The sequence below is a fragment of the Tachysurus fulvidraco genome, chromosome 17, assembly GCF_022655615.1.
Source record: "Tachysurus fulvidraco isolate hzauxx_2018 chromosome 17, HZAU_PFXX_2.0, whole genome shotgun sequence".
NCBI lineage: Eukaryota > Metazoa > Chordata > Actinopteri > Siluriformes > Bagridae > Tachysurus > Tachysurus fulvidraco.
Window position 1 is genome coordinate 7,908,896 of NC_062534.1, and position 17,173 is coordinate 7,926,068.

At 39.3% G+C, this 17,173-nt stretch overlaps 1 protein-coding gene across 3 annotated transcripts in view; it reads right to left on the reverse strand.

The window, feature by feature from the left end:
• The window catches only part of nlgn3a (neuroligin 3a), a 149,864-nt gene that overhangs the window by 5,819 nt on the left and 126,872 nt on the right, over nucleotides 1-17,173 (reverse strand). For all 3 annotated transcript variants that reach the window (XM_027154641.2, XM_047802044.1, XM_027154643.2), the window contains one exon: nucleotides 13,027-13,816. In XM_027154641.2, the coding sequence (XP_027010442.1) occupies nucleotides 13,027-13,816 (790 nt within the window). The remainder of the gene's footprint in view (nucleotides 1-13,026; nucleotides 13,817-17,173) is intronic.

Consider the following 17,173-nt stretch of genomic DNA (forward strand, 5'->3'; position numbering starts at 1 on the left):
TGATGTCTGTGGCTCCATCAGCCAGCTGGATCTTAACTCAACTCTATGTAAAGTATGACATGTATTTTATTTTTTCGACTTGCACTGATTCAGTGACATAAAACAGATGAAAGATAGACACAGACACAGCCTACTCTATCTGTCCTAAGTATTGTTGCAGCAGCGCAAGTTTGGCTGTATGCTTTGTCTGGCTTTCTACAAATGATCTGATAGTCAATAACGGTTGCAGGTCTTCAATGACCACATCCTCTCTTCCTCTCCTTCTCCCTCTGGGCCTTCTGCTTGACTGCTTTTCCATTTCTGCAAACATAGCGATCAGCTCACCTGAGTACTTTTTCCATCTATGTACCCAAATTGCAGCACTTTAGAACAAGGTGTTACAGTTTAGCTTGATTGTGTTCACACTACTCCATGAGAACGGTGTGAAAAGTGAATATCATTGTGCTAAAGTGCCAAAGTTTCATTGTGCATTTTAATGTTTTCAGCTGGACAGTATAAGGTTAATTGTGCTTTGTGAGACCTTCAGTGTGTGTACTGTATGTGGTGACTATTGATTAAAGATGAAGTTTAAAGTTTTCCTTTTGGAAACTGAAGAAAAGGTTTCTGAATTGTTTCGCTCTGATTTAGCTGTCTTAGACAAAGCCAAAATGTTCATTTTGTTGTTGATTTGTGATTTACCGGTCTTAGAAACCTTAATGTGACATGCTCACTGACAGGTGATTGACAGCTGACAATAAAGTCCTGCCAGTGACAGTTGACGTTTTCATTTAATCCTTAGATTGTGACCTTTGCCACGGCAATAAGGTCATAGTGGGAATGGTGGAAACATATTTAAAACATGCTAATGGGTAGAAAATAAGTATCCGTGCGATCTTCAGCAAGAACTTTACAGAGTTGAATATGGCAATAAATACACAGCCCCACAACTTTGCATCATTTAGACAGGTGAGCAAATTAACAGAAGATCAGCTCATATCTGTCAAATATTTTAATACACTTTTAACCATATGGAGCTGTGAATGAGGACGTCATGAAGCTTAACAATTTGAGAACTTGTGCAGTGGTTTTTAAAACAATTTTTAAAAACAAATCCCAGCCTAGTGTACTGCCGGGAATTTAAAGCCCCGTGCCCAAGAGCTCTGCAGCAGCTAAAATCAATACCATACTTTACATATACACTGTATTTATATAAGGCTCATGTAGAGGTGTGGATCTGTTAATAATGTTTGAGATCAATGTTTGAGAGAAGGGTTAAACATGAAGCAAGGCCATGTTTAACTGAAAGGATAGAGGTGATCTGAACACACGTACATACCCTAACAGCATACTTACAGTACTGCTGACTTTTTCACATAAAGTGATGATTTTGATACTTCAGCCTGCCGTGGCATTGATTGTACAAGTCTCTGGAACTATACTATAAGAGAGACAAAACACCTTTCTTGTAACTGATTTTGTTTCAGGTGCGTTTTTGTGTTTTGAGGAATGGAGTGGTTTGGGCCGTCTATAGCTTTTAATGCATACAAATCTGGTGACTGTAAAGGACACAGTTTTTTTACACTGCGTAAACCATTCAGTGAGTCCAGAGGTATTGTGTCCCAACATGACATTGGGTCTGTGTCGGCACTCAGGTAAGTATATTGCTATTGGTTTGTAATTTAATCATGCTACGTGTATTTATATCTGGTTTTGTACCTAATATAGACCAACGGTTATTTATAAAGCAATATATAAAATAGATGAATTAGATTCATATGTAATATAAATGTAAAAATGATTCAAATGTAATATAAATGTGTTAATTTACGGTTTATCAACGATGTTGCTAAAATCTTCTTATTCTTAAAATCTTCTATTTAAGTCTGTTTAAATCCTTGGGGGAGATCCCTTCTCGTTCTATTCCACCATTTCTTCTTCAATCTCTGTCTATAATTCAATCTCTATTCTCTTCAATCTTCTTTTTCTGTTTCCAATAGCCTTCTCTGTTATACAGCATTTTACTTGTTAGAGTACAGGGGTATGTGAAAAGGCAGAAGATTATGAAATTGTTGAACAGTAAATGTAATGAATAGAAATGAGAGAGTTATTTTATTTATAAGTGAGCCGTGTTTGTTTTCTTGTCCGCTATGCTATATATTGTTATATTACTTTCATTCATTCATTCATTCATTCATTCATTCATTCATTCATTAATTCATTCATATTTACAGTCTGTATTCATGTGTTTACTGATGCAAAGTCATCCTGTTTGTTTCATTTCACTAAATGTATGTGTCTTTTTGGCATAACATTACTCTTAAATCTGTTCTTTTTCTGCCTTTTTCTATTATATTGCCCAAAGAAATAATATCTTCCCAAAAAATATGAAATGTCACAAAATATATATGAATTTATACAGTACATGGTCAACACTAGGAGACATATAATATTAATAACTAAAAGAGCAGAAAATATCCAAATGGTGTATAGATTAATAAAATATTTATAGAACAGAAATTATGTCATGTCCTTTTGATACCTAAAGAAAAAAACCCTAACTGACCCAGCAATGAACCAAGTCGTATGTTTTCAAACCGGAAGCAGTCACACACACACACACGCACACGCACACACACACACACACACACACACACACACACACACACACACACACACACACACACACTTTCAAAGAGATCAATAGTCCAACAATATTATTCAATGGAGTAATGAGACATCACTTGCTATGTAACGAACAGTACACAAGGCTTCATAAAAACCCACTGCTGATCACACTTCTGTACAGTGTGCCTTTTCCGTTCAGTCAGGACCGTTTCCCTTCTTCCACCTGTCACCATTTTTTTCATTTGACACTTCTACTGTCAGGCATTTTCCTGCCCAAACTTCCTCCATACACCATAACAAAGTGACCTAAATATCATCCTCTAGTGCATGAAGGCATCGATCAACAACCCAAACCCAAGACTGTTATCTTCATCCCTGCTTCAGAGATCAGTGGAAGCCGAGCTGTCTGTACGCCTGCTACATGAACATAATGCATTATTAATTCAAATTGTCATTTTCTATGACTCGTCTGTCTGTATGTTTGACAGGCACAATATCTGTCTCTTCAGTGTATTCAGTAAGCCAAGTTTAAAGAAAGCCCAATGCATCTCCCTCAACTCTGCATGAAAAAAAAAGACAGAAAGGAGAAGAAGCTTTTAGAATAAATACAAATGAATAAATCAACATGTTTCAGAGTGTTCTTCAGGTAGCAGCTTGTTTTTGATAAAGCAACAGTGGTGCAGGCTTTTGGCTAATTGCTTTGGAGGAACAGCACAGTGCACATTGACAGTGTGTGCTGATAGAAAGTGGACCATATTAATCAAGACACTATAACATGGGTGCCTCGAGCAAAGGCGCTTGATGGACACACTAACACCTTCTCGCCTCCAGGGGTCACCGTTTCCGCATCCACACTTGAGCAAGCTGGAGTTTGGGTGCAAGGTGGCCTCCAATTCCCTTTTCGTGGCACTATTGATTTACTAACTGTATTAACATATGGCATTCCAGACCAAGCACAGGTCTCCTTCCTGTCATGTAGCCCGACTGCGAGTGCAGCAGAGACGAAGTAGGGATATGTACGAGGTGCAATGAAGAGCCGCAACATGGTGTGATGTGATCTCATCCTCACTTTCAGAGTTTAATCAACAGAATCAAGGCACGAGAGCCACTAAGCATCCAATCAGGTTCAGAAAGATGATTAATTTGTGAGAAAATATGGCATGCTGGGGTGTTTTACAAGCCTGGGGGCTTTTTTTCTCCCGCTCCTCAAGGATGTAGGCACCTGTTTCCTTGCAGCAGCACAAACAAGAAGACAAACCCTAAAACCAGCCAAGAAAATGACACATTTTCATTTCTACTTTATTGCTGTTACAATTTTTTTGTGTTTTCAGGCCAGGACTTTAAATTGATATTGCTGAAGTGAAATCCCTCCAGTGAGACTGGATATCAGTGGTGTGACCCATAAATAACCGATTTTATTAGGCTAGTAATGATCCCCAATGAATATCGGCAGACAGGCTATGATGACTTTGTAGCCGAATATCAGTAATTAAGTTTCAAAGGAGCAGGCGGCCGCGGTAAGGTCATATTGATCCTCCTCCGTGCAACATGCCAGAGAACAGAACGTCAATGAAGGCTGCAGCGTCAGTGACTTTATGAATTCCTGCAGCAGAGTCCGTAGTCTGAACTGGTCGCAATCTTGGTTGATAGGAAAGTGCACTATGTCAATATACACCAGACATTCTTGCCAGTAATAATCAGTCAATAACCGACTGTGCAATGACTGCATGCCTTGTGCAATGCATGCATAGTGTTTTTGGAGTGTTGGTCTGGCTGAGCACGGGTCAGCAATGACGTCCTTGTCATGACAGTTACTCGGGGAGAGCTGCAGTGAGACACAGAGCTAGAGAGCTTTGAAGCGTAGGAGTATGTTTTTTTCCCCCACATGTACGCATTTCTGTGTGGATCACACTTTAGTTGAAGATGAATAATTCACCACCTCTCTGTTGAATCAATGCAGCATCTTGGCCTAATCTGATTTTTGGCATTAGGAAGCAGGGCACATGGCTTATCTAATTATGCTCATACACATGCCAGGTGATTGCGGCAGTGTCAATAGTGAGGCCGGAAGTGGACTCTGGGAAAGGGTATGTATGACTGGAACAAGGGCCCGATAGTGTTTTGTCAGACAACTTACTAACCCTCATTTTCAATTCACTACTTAGCAGCGAGTGGTGTGTGGGTTCATTCAAATCCTCCAATGCAGAGGGATTTCTGATCTTCTTTTGGTCATGCACAAAAAAATTTATTAACAGAAATTCAGGGAAAAGAGGACATTTTCTTGACTTCAAGGTTAGCATGAAACAGCATCAGTTAAATCTATCAATACATTACATCCAGCAATACCAATGATGTTAGCATACCAATATCATTATCAGTGAATGCTATATTTCTCTCCCAAATCTTTGCCAAACCTTCTGTCATTTTTCAATGCTTATTTAGGCCCAGACGTCATCAAAAGGTCCCATAACATATTTTTACATACTGTATGTAACCGTAAGAGTGTGCACATTTTTATCACTGTTAAAGCTGGTGTAAAGCAGATAATTTAGATAAAACTATCAGGCACAGGGCTTTAATTCTCCTGCAATATGCAGCGATTTGTTAAAGAGATCAAGTATTGCAGAGAAACTCATTTTTCAACCCATTAAACAACATGTGTTTGCTTTTAATGCTACTCAATATTACTAGGATCATTTTTATTTATACAAGGGTACTTTAAGGGTTCATTTAATAATTAAGGGTTTTTATACTTGGAAAGAAGAAACCTACTTGGAACCATTTCGGAAAGGGAAACACTCTGTTGTAGCGCTACAAAGAATGTTAAAGGATTCTCCCAGAGGGACAACTCACTAACTTTTATTGGGTTATAAATTTTCAAAGAGTGTATGTAGTCAGTCTCTGGAGCATTCTCAATACAAAGACAGAAGTTTCTAATGTTTTGCAAACAATGTATTCAAATAGTTTATATACTCTTTTAATTGTATGTCTAGACTTTATAATATAATCCCATACTGTATGTTTCAGGGTATGGCTAGTGGATTTCTTAGATGAATGTGGCTTCTGATGATGAATCCATGTTCTGCTTACTAGTGCCCCTTTTCCACCGAGGCAGTTTGAGTGCTGGTTCGGAGCCAGAGCCTAATTTAGAACCAGTTCTTTCTTTTTCGACCGCCAAAGCACCGGCTCTGAACCAGGAAAAGATGTTCTTAAGTAGCACCAAAACGTTGCTGGTCTAGACTTAAGAACCGCTTGTGTTAGGGGTTGTGGGCGGGGCTACTGTTAGCGCATTTGATAATGTACCTAAAGTTTACTAATGTTTAATACACTTTTACTTTACCACAATATAATCACTTATCAGCACACATGATAGTAGGTAGTTACATCTTTTTTCTGTGTTAATGATAAAATAACGTTATGTACTTTCTCGATTACAACCTCCGTTTATACAGATTACACGGAGCTGCACGTACACATTTTATTCGCCGCGTTTGGATGCTAATGTAGGTTCACAAAGCCATGAGCATTAACAGTAATGCAACATCCGCCATTGTTGTTGTGTTTGTGTTTACCGCTGCTGCGCTAACGTTGCTGTGCTGGGTAACGTGACCCGTATACAGTGATGTCACACTCCGCGATGTGATGGCTCTCTAGCCGGTGGAAAGGCAAACCGGTTCTTAGAAGGTTCGCCAGTGGAACCAACTTTGAACCAGCACCAGTGCTAGCTCTGAACCAGCACTCGGTTCATTTGGGAGGAAAAGAGGCATAAGACTTTGCTTACACAGTCTGCTGTGAGAGCCATTTTTCACTGCCACAACCTGATGAAAAGTGAAAAGAGGTATCCTGAAGTAAGCTGGATTGACCCCACATAGGACAAAGTTGGTGTATTTGGGAGATGATTGTGGAATAAGAAACAAGACCTTTGGCCTTGTTAAGAATCTCAACTCCTTTAGAGCTGATTAATGAACAAATGAAGTTTGAGCAGTTCATCACACGACATGTGGGTTCAGTGTCACCTGCCTAGATTTATGGGTGACACAATCCATTTGTCAGAGAACCATGTTTGTAAAATCATGAGCTTAGGGAACACAAGCACCATCAACTCTACTTCATAGAACAAGAAGCCCAATGCAGGACTCACCAGTCGATGCCAGGAAGAGTTGATGGTGTTTGCATGACACCCAGTCTAAATCATTTGCATATATAGCATTTAGCAAACATACTTATCCTTGCTCAAGGCCCCAACAGAGGCAACTTGTTGGTTGTGTGACGACTTCTGATCAGTAGTCCAACATCTTATCCTCTGAGCTCCCACCCTTCTATTTCATGTCTGTCTGCCATCACTTTCTCAGGGTGCCACAGCTGAGTGTTGGGATGGGACCTGCACAGATCTCTTCGCAGAGAGCTGTGGCCGAGAAGACTGTCCCAAATACAAGTGGGTCAGATGTTCCATTTCTTATTCAGTGATCACGAACTCATCCACCATCAAGGAAGTGTCATACAGAGAGCCAGGTGGCATCAGGCTTTGAATGACTGAAACTGCCAAGAGACCCTGAACGAACTACTGTAAAGGTGCTAGGAGATAACAGTGAGGTGGTGATTATAAAGATGTGCACACATCTCTACTGGGGCCAACTGAAATAAAATATAAGACTAAAAACCATAAAATAAATGTGGCATTTTGGGAACTAATAGGATAAAATTTATTCAGTTAGAGGTAAACTTAGGACATTGTGGATCCTGATGAATATTTTGTGATTTGTGAAAGTGAGAAACAGAAACTAATTTGAACAAGCACACCTCTTTACGTTGTATTTAATCAATCCCAACTTTCTTTTTCTTTTCTTTTTAATTAATTTGAACCATATTCAATAAAACAGACACACACACAACCCCTACACAAGCTTTTGAACTGCTGTTTGTATGTGTACTGTAAGTATGTGTCCTCCTCACTAAACATAATAATTTAATGTAATTATATCTGCCATCTCATATGGAGTAAATTCGGTAGATGATTGGCATCTGTGATTTCCTCAAGACTTTATTGTTATTCATACTTTGTGATCCCAGGAGACTTGGTCAGATATGCCCCGGTGGCAAGGCAACCTATGCAAATTCCTCCCTACAAGCAGAGTTGAGATATATTGATGTGTGAGTCTGATCTACTCTGACTGTAGGATTCCAATAAGCAGAGTATCATAGAAATCAGTGCAACTAATGAATAAAGAAAAAACTCCCCTCTCAGTGTGTGTACCGTCACACGACAAATGATAGAAATGAATATGAGATGTGCTAGAGAGTCAAAAACAATTAATTTAATTGTGGCTTTTTCAATTCAACCTTCGTTACTTCATAGCAAATCAATGACCGTGTCCCCAAGGACCACCAAATCTGAAAGGACATGCAGAAACATCCAGGCTTGTCCTTGTCACTGTGTATACCCAAGTCAGATGTAAACACCTGTATCATTGTTCTGTACTACAGTAGAGAAAGATGTTATCTCCATCTATGCTGCTAATTTGTTCATGAATTAGATCTGTGGTTACTACTGATCACAAGGTCATGAGTTCAGATCCCAACACTGCCAAGCTGCCACTGCTGGGCCCTTGAGCAAGGTCCTTATTCCACAACTGCTCAGTTATATAAATGAGATAAATGTAAGTTGCTCTGGATAATGGTGTCCTTGTAATGTAAATGTAAATGAATAATGCTAATTTGGTTCTTTAGTGTTACAGTAAATTGTAAGTGCAGAGAGTGCTGCCTTTTCATTTCAAGGTAACAGAAGTGAACTGAATCCTCTATTCTCTCAAGGCCTGAACACATAGCACATACAGTAACACAACACAACGTGTTTGTGCGACTGAACAGCAACCTTGAAAGCTTTCCAATAGATGAAGCCATATTTGTCCAATTCTAATTAAAAAAAAAAAAAACATAAATTCAGAATGTCTAAATGACTCAGTGTGTCAATGAAATACGCCTGACAATGTGGGAGTGACAACAATACAATATTATATTTGTAGCACATGAAACTCCAAAAGAGACTTATCCAGCAGCATCAGCTTCTCGTTGTGTCTTCCAAAAATGTTCTCTCACCAGACATTTTTTTGGAGTCTGTCCCTTTGTGAGCTACTTACACCTCTGATGTTAAAGGACCATGGACCACAGGCCCATACAAGGCTGACAGAAGTCATTAGATATTTTACATTCATCATTATTGTCCCTAATGATGGATCAGATTAGGTTAAATACATTTACTTTGTATTATCAGATCTGTCTACACATCAGCCAGTCTCTTTATTTCCACTAGACAGTGCAACGGTAACAAATCTGTTATTGTACATTTTGTTATTATTGTTTTTATCCCATTGCCAATTGCTACAGTATGACTTCACAGGAATTCTGCCCCTGCTGACGTATGATTCGTACCAAACAGAAAAGTATAGGTGGAGGTAGAAACAGTACAAACCAGTGATTGCTCAGCAGCAATCATCACTAAATTGTCCTGATAATTGTCCTCTTACTGGAATGGCTTCTCTAACAGAAAGAATGGCACAGCAATCTTCAGTGTATCAATTTCCGGCTCTCCTTCCAAATGTCCCTTTTCAAGCAGCTTTAGGAGGCAACATCATTTGTTTACCCACAGTAATGCTTTCTTCTCGCTGATGTAAGTTTACACTTCCTACCCAGGATCCATGTCGACTCCATCATTTCCCCTTTTAAAAATGTTTTTCTCTGTACCGTTTACTTACTATATGGAGTATAACGGGATGATATTAGATACCCTGATCAGTGCATCGTAGACCGGACAGGATGACATAAATGATTCAACCCTAGAAAATGTTTACCTTTTTTTTTGGGATATATTTTACAGTTACCTGACACGGTCTAAACCTCAAATGTTCTATTTATACTAATATGAAAATACTAGTGGCTTTATTTACGTTTAAATTTTCTAAAGGACATGCCTTTTATTATCAGTAGAATCAGTATGACAATCATCCTGTACATATTTAACATAAACTGATGTATATGCCTTTATTACATTTCAGTAAAAGCCAGTTTGTGAATTGTAGCGCTGTATTTTAGCATGAAATATTGATGCATAGATAATGATACTGCTAAATAGTATAGGTCTTACTTTTTACTTGAATTTGTGAAACATGATTCTATGTGACATAAGCCTAATGTATATTAGTGTACATATGACTGTAATCTGGAAATATTCATAATTAATGACAACAATCAAATCAAATAGTGTAACTTTGCCTCTGCAAAAATATTAATATGAGCTACTACAGCATCTTTGTACAAAACAAACAAATCTTAAACAAAGAACTCAGCACGATCACTCCAAATCTAGAAGCATACAGTATAGCATTAACCAAAACTGCTGGCTGGGAAAGGAAAAAATGTATGAAGGTAAAGCAAGGTGACAGAATTTGCCACTATCGATCTTTGACAATGAAAGAATTTTTAATAATAAATCATAGCCTGCTCATCAAGATAATTAAAGTAGCTAATGAATGTACTTGATTTAAATTCAGTGTTATAAAGAGGGAGACCAGCAGGAAGTGCATGAGCATGCATGCATTCGTGATAAACATAAACAGAGCTAAATATTGTGCTATTTTCACTGTAAATCACTGTATGCATCCCTAGTGTTTTATTCCTCCATCAGTTGGTAGTTTCTCACAACCTCCAGCAAACTCCCACATTCACAGTGGCCCTATGCAGTTGAAAATAGAGACATAAATAAGTTCAGGATTAGTAAATGTACTGTGTATAAATACGTATATATTGTTCAATGGAAAAACTCTAATTGTATCATTGTATTCTGGTTACATAGCTCTCAGATCAATACATTCTCAGACTCTGTAACGAGTCATTTTGCTAGCTTAGCCTGAGCTAATTAGAATATTGGCGGCGACTCTCCTATCAGTAGCTGAGCTTAACTAAGAGGGTATTGAAAACAGAGAGATGCAGTTACACAAACCATACAGAGCCCTTTTAAACCACAATGGGACTGGCAATGGCCTCTGCTGAAACAAAGCCAGAAGACGAAGGATGTAATTAGCTCCAATCCTGGGAAAGAACAGGTTGGCCTTGTGTAATGGGGTCAGCTGACGTTTGAGTGTGGTCTCCTCTTTGTCTGAAAGCACTGGCTTCCAAAAAATCGGCCTCATTAAGATGCAGCAGCATCTTGTTTGTTTTTATTTATATTTTTTTTCTAACTCTATGTCAAGCTTTACATCATTTGAAAGACGCGGTTTAAACCACAATAAGACAAGGTACAAGATGTATGTTGCAGTGTTAAGTGAGGGTGCTGCTAATTCAATTTTCATCCAAGCAAATTCAAATAAGCAAATAAGCTACATGCCATAAATGAATAATAATATAAAAAAAAACGACAAGACTGAAACCACATGATGGAAAGATTAAAGTTAAGGTGCTAATGATATGTAAATGAATAGGGTAAGTAACATTGCTGTTGCTGTTTTGACAGTGTAACCTGAATGAGAAAATTCATGTTAATTGATGCATGAGTGGACAGCTTCTCATGCTTTCTGAACATAAGCAATATCCAGATCAGCAGACATTTCAAGTTTTATCTGAATTCATGTCAATAACCCTCAGGTTAATAGAAAAATAACCAAACCAAAAACAAAACACAGGTAAAAGAAAACCCAGAACAACAGTGTTCATCTTCCCATTTACGCTGGCTCAGAACAGCAGGGGTAGTGTTTCACTGTAGGCTAAAAACTACTAAAAAATAAAGAAAGGAATGATGGTGTACAATAGTGCAAAAAACAGCTGGGTGGGAATACACAACCAGCTCTATAAAAACAGTGGTGTTCTAGGAAGGTTTTTATCATGAAGCTAAAAGTGTAGTTGGAAAAAGGGCAATTAAAAAAAGGCTTGGGTGATAATGCACAATCCCTGCATGGCTGATTCAGTACAGAGAAAATAGACTACTCCCTATATCCTATCAATCATGTACATGAACTGAATATGTTTGGTTCTCGTATCAAGAATCCATTAGGATATGTGAGTAGCATATGGTTGGTCTGTCTGTTACATTTTTCAATCCTGATTTTTTTCAGAAAATATGGCTCCATCTACCGCAAATGGGAATTTTCATGCCTTCTTACTACCGCAATGACTCAAGACGCATGCAAGCAAAAAGTGGAATTTAGGATTGGGGAATGACACATACTCCTGACATGCAGACATACACAGGTTTATATAATGGGTCTAATGCATTACACATACAGTATCAGACATCTAGCAATGACAGGATCTGGGTCATCTCATTATAAAACAGCTGGCATGGACAGATCTGTTGATCGTATCATATCTTTTGCCTGTTTGGGGGCAAATGCACACTGCACCACTGGGCCAGGGGTGATACGGTCAGCAGGGTCGACAAGCAGGATGGGTTAGAGGTCGTTATACTGTATGTTCTTCACAGAACTGAGATTTGCTTCTCAAATATTTATTCCTCAGCATTGTCTGAGCTCTGCTGCCCTCTAAAAGTCCACACATAACCCCCTAACCTGAAATAATGGCATGGATTTTCAATTTTTCCCCTAATACTTGAGGAGTTTTATTTTTTTTGTTTAGTGTGCCAAGCACTGCCTTAAAAATATGTTGTAACTGATGCTACTCTTGTGGCCAAAATCTGAAATTAAAATATGAAATGTGAAGTGCCCTTAAGCTGTGTGCCTTTACCCAGACAGATGTTTGTCTGGAGGCTTTTCAGAGCCTAGTGCACAATTTTTTTTTAAAATAATGCAAATCTTATACTTTTTATTTATTTCCCAATTTACTTTTTGTGCATTTTGATCATTCAAATGATGATTTATAAATGTCAGGCAATGGCATTTTATTCTGAATTGCAAAACAGCTAAAATTTACGCAACCAGAGGCATGAACGATCAATGGTTTCTCTAGCAATAGTGGCTATCAAATTAGATTTGTTTTGTTAGACCTGATTACAAGGTCTGCTCATACAAATCCATAATACTTTTGCTCTGGGCAAAACTGAGCCAATGAAGAGAGAAAAAAATTCAAGTCAGTTGGGGAGCTAGTGATCGACTCAGGGAGAGCTGAGGTGATCGATAATGCCATGGGCCAGAATGTCATACGGTTGCCGGATAATTTTCTCTTTTCACCCCTTGTCCCTATCTTGCAGTATATATTCCCACACATCTCGACTATATTTTCATACTCAGAGCACTCAGAGCAAACACACATACACAGTCAAAGATCAATGTTGTAAGGATTTTCATTGTCTCGTTTTCATTGCTGCCCATTTTGATCCTGACCTTAATGATTTATGAATCCAGCAACATCACATTGAACATTTGGCCCTGTATAAATTTGTTTTCTTAGATTTATTTACTCAACAGCAGCACTCACCCAGTCTTGGCGAAGTTAGTCCAGTAGGTCATAACCACGGCACTGAGCATAACATCATTCTTAGAGAAGTTGCAGGGGAACAGGTCAGTAGGACCGATCATGGGGATTCCAAAGACATACGGTACTTCGTCTCCATGTGCCGCATCTGACCAGGCGGGTTTCATCAAACTCTGGCAGTGGTGATAGAAGGCGTAGAAATAGGTGGGCGAGCCGTAGCGAGCGTGCAGGTCAGCTGTCACTACCGATGGTTCCACCCATTGATGGTCAGTGAAGAGTGCGACAAGGGTCTTGCGTCGTGTTTCTGGATTGTCTCGGTCAGCCCAGTCAGTGTACATAAACTTGATAGTCTCCCTCAGAGTGTCTTTCCCCTCTGGGTAGCCATATAGGCTGTCTACAAAGTCAGAGACAGAGAAGTCAAAGTCGTTGCCTGAGACGCCGTCTTCAGAGTCCACGACATTTTCTACAAAGCGAAGGCCCTCACCCTGGTTCACGCCCAGCATAATGTCGTAATTGAGAAACTCGCCCTGCTCCATGAGGATCTCTGGGTCATCTGGGATCACATCACCATCAATCACTGGCCCAAAGGCCACATGGTAGCGTGCAGGTTGAATGTCCTGCTCTACTAGCTCACGGGCGTTCTTTTTACGCAGGCAGTGCACCATATCCATGGTATCAAGCACATTACAGCCCACCTTCTCTGCGAGCAGACGCGTATATTTCACAGGCTGGTAGTTGACAGCCCAGCTGGATAGTGCTGAGCCGCTCTGGATGATAGCACGATGAAACAGACCTGAAAAACAGTAGGGGACATAAACAAACTTTTAATAAAACTCTGAGAAATCAGTGGATTTAATACCCATTAAACAGAGAACTTTTACACTTTAATTCTCAGTTTAACTCAAATCCATCGGTACTTGTCCATAGACGGTAAAACAAAATTAAATAACCTTTTAAAAAACCCATGGACAGGCAGCATTTGCTATGTTCATATATATTACCAAGATTTTCTCAGATACGGGACAGTGGGCTAGAGTTAATTTGTGTATACGACACAAAGCGGCTGATGGCTGCTCATGATGTCCATCACAGTATTTACACCCAACCCTTTGCTGAAGCGAAGTAGTATTAGCTTTAGTATTTGCGTAGGTACACAACAGAATGATTTTACATAGCAATTCTGATGGAGGGTCAAGTCTCTCTATCACTTGGCTGCTCAGTAGTACTTCTAACTGCTTCTCCACCAGAATAGTTCTGCAGCAAACGGAGCCAAAGCTGTCTGCCTACACATGCACTGCTACTGGGCAGCTATAAATACAGAGGGGAATGGGCACATGTGCTTGTATTACTACTGTACAACAGCTTTTGTACACCTCAGAAATGATCAAGAGATATGTGCTTGCACACATTTTGCTGCCCAAAATAGCTTGGGTTTGGATATAAGGTGCACTTTTGCTGCAGCAATGCACTTTTTTTTTTCGGTTTAGTCTCTTAAAGGATTACTGGCTCAGCCTCCTCAGGGCAATCTCCTACCTGATTGCACAATTGATCTGAAGACCTGCATGCACCACACTGCCCCAGTGCACACTGACAATGTTTGCCAACCACTTAGGCCTTCTCATTTGCAGCAAGATAACGTTTTACGAGCCAAATGGTGGAGAAAGAAAGGACCAGTGCAAATATTGCTCAGTTTGCACAGTGTACACTTTTAATGAAGTTTTGTTTTGGTACCAAATTCCCTGTGCTGAAGCAGTTGAGGATCCATACTGAAAAAAATCCATACTGAATTTTACAATGCTGCTAACCCTCCTGAAGGATGATACAGGTTGGATCAAAAGCTGTGTGTGTGTGTGTGTGTGTGTGTGTGTGTGTGTGTGTGTGTGTGTGTGTGTGTGTGTGTGTGTGTGTGTGTTTCAGTGCAGGCATAAAGCTATGAGAATATAATAGTGTGAAGAGGGTTGTGGTGCACTTTGCTTCTTGGATCAGTTCCATGACTGAAGCTCTGGGCAGGACAGAGGCCAGACCCGAGTGAGCTGAAAAGATGTCAAGGATATCATCAAGCTCTCTAAAGCATTAACACAGTATGTGCAAGATGAAAGATGGTCATCTTGGGGCCAAGAAGTGGCAATATCTGTCCCTGCCCTTGCTCTTCATATACTGACCTAATGTTCCTCTGTTCTTTGTGTTCTGCTGAAAGCCCTGAGCAACATCATATAAGTGTTAAGCCTTTGATAGCAGTATCTTGCACTAAGCTAAACCCTATACCCCTCTTTGCCTCCAAGAAAAAGAAATCGCGTTACCCCTTACTTGCATCCCTTGACCACTTAAATGACCAGAGGCAGTAAGAGCCATATATGACTCACAATATCGTTGGCTGCATCCTTGTTCCCTGCTATGGAGGAGCATCATCGCTGCCTCAGTGACTCACTGATTGATTGAAGTAATTATTCCAGGCAAGGGTCACCTCGCCAAAGTACAGCAGATACAAATTACTTGCTGATTGAGAAATTGCCCTGCATATAATGCATTTAGTGATTTTAATTGTGTGCCCAGCTCTTTATCGATACTAAATTATCCTTAACCTGCTCTTTAAATTTACAAACCCCAAGGCTTAATATCACATAACTAAACATAGAAAAAGCTCCTCCATGAATTTTTGTATAGTTGAATGTTCAAAAGTTCTTCTGAGAGAAAAAAAAAACCTCTGTTATAGGTTTCTACAGAGCATCTTTACAGGACAAACTGAAGAAGTGCTCTATAAGTACACGGATAACAGAGAAAAGATTAAGTTAATACTTGTTTAATGTTTATTTTTGGATCAACTCTTGAGCCATTCGTGGTTTTCTCTGGTCCACGAAGTTAATCTATCTACTTTACGTATTTATTTTATAATTTTCTTTTGATATCGATAGCTCAGAGGACTGCTGTGAGACTGACTATCGTTCTAATCTGCAAACATATTCCTAAAACTGGATCAGGGCCAAACAACTAAAAGACAAAATAAAAAATGTTCCCTCAGAACAGAGTTTGTTATCGACTAGTAAAAAACTAGGGACATTGTTTAAGTAAGTACGATAATAGTTTGCCGTTTCATTTTTTTCTGTAGTATTTCAGAGCGTTCTAAACATGAAACCCATTTTTATTAAAATTCTCATTAGATTTGACATTATTCACTGGCATAATGACTTGGAATTTAATGTAATGAGATTCCCCTGATGAATAAAAATGAGATGAAATTTTCAGAACCTGTTGACTGGGCAAAACTGAAAAAAAAACAAAAAAACGAAGGCGTGCTATGTGCTGTATGCTAGACCGTGTGGCGGAAGGAGCAAGACAAGAGGATGGCCACTGTAGTGCATTAATAGACCAATTCCAGATCTGTCTGTTCAGATATCTGGGTGTTAACATGAAACTTTGTAGTTGTGGAAAAATCCGACTTGCCTTTTTATTATAATGCATTCATACCATAACATTGATGACTTAATAAAATTCTTAATATGCTTCTTAGGTGAAAGCAGTGTAATAATTGTGGTCATAAGATCAGCTATTAAATATATAAGATTCAGATTATACATCATAATAAACAATTGGGATTGTTGTTATGTTTGAATTGTATAAACACCAGATAGTGGGGCCTTTGGGCTCTGTCTGACACGTGTGCTGAGCGCATAAACCTACAGGCCTATCTATCAGCGAGTGGCTTTGCTGGCAGATTGAGGTCATAGTGAATTATGACAGAAGCTGGGAGGTAATCACTCATTTGGCCCAGCTAAAATGCTGCTGCATGCCTGGGCTTTGTCGACCTCGACCGCTTGCCTCCTCTTCTCAAGACACCAGTTAACCGGCTGCATAGCAGATGCTGTGATTGGCTGATGACAGATATTTCACAACGGATACAAACCAGTAACCTTGCACAGAGTGCATCATCACATCACATGTGGGCTGTGCACTGCTACACATCAACTGAGAGTGCACTGATTATGAACACACGCTTATAATTAATCGTCTGCTCTTAAAGCAACAGGATGCCAAAACTCTCTTTCTTTATTTTAGCAATCAGAAGGTGTGAAAAATTAACGTCTTCTATACCTGTAGTGTGTTTATGGTGTACCCATTTCATCTACTCTTTTACTAAAGATACTCAATTATG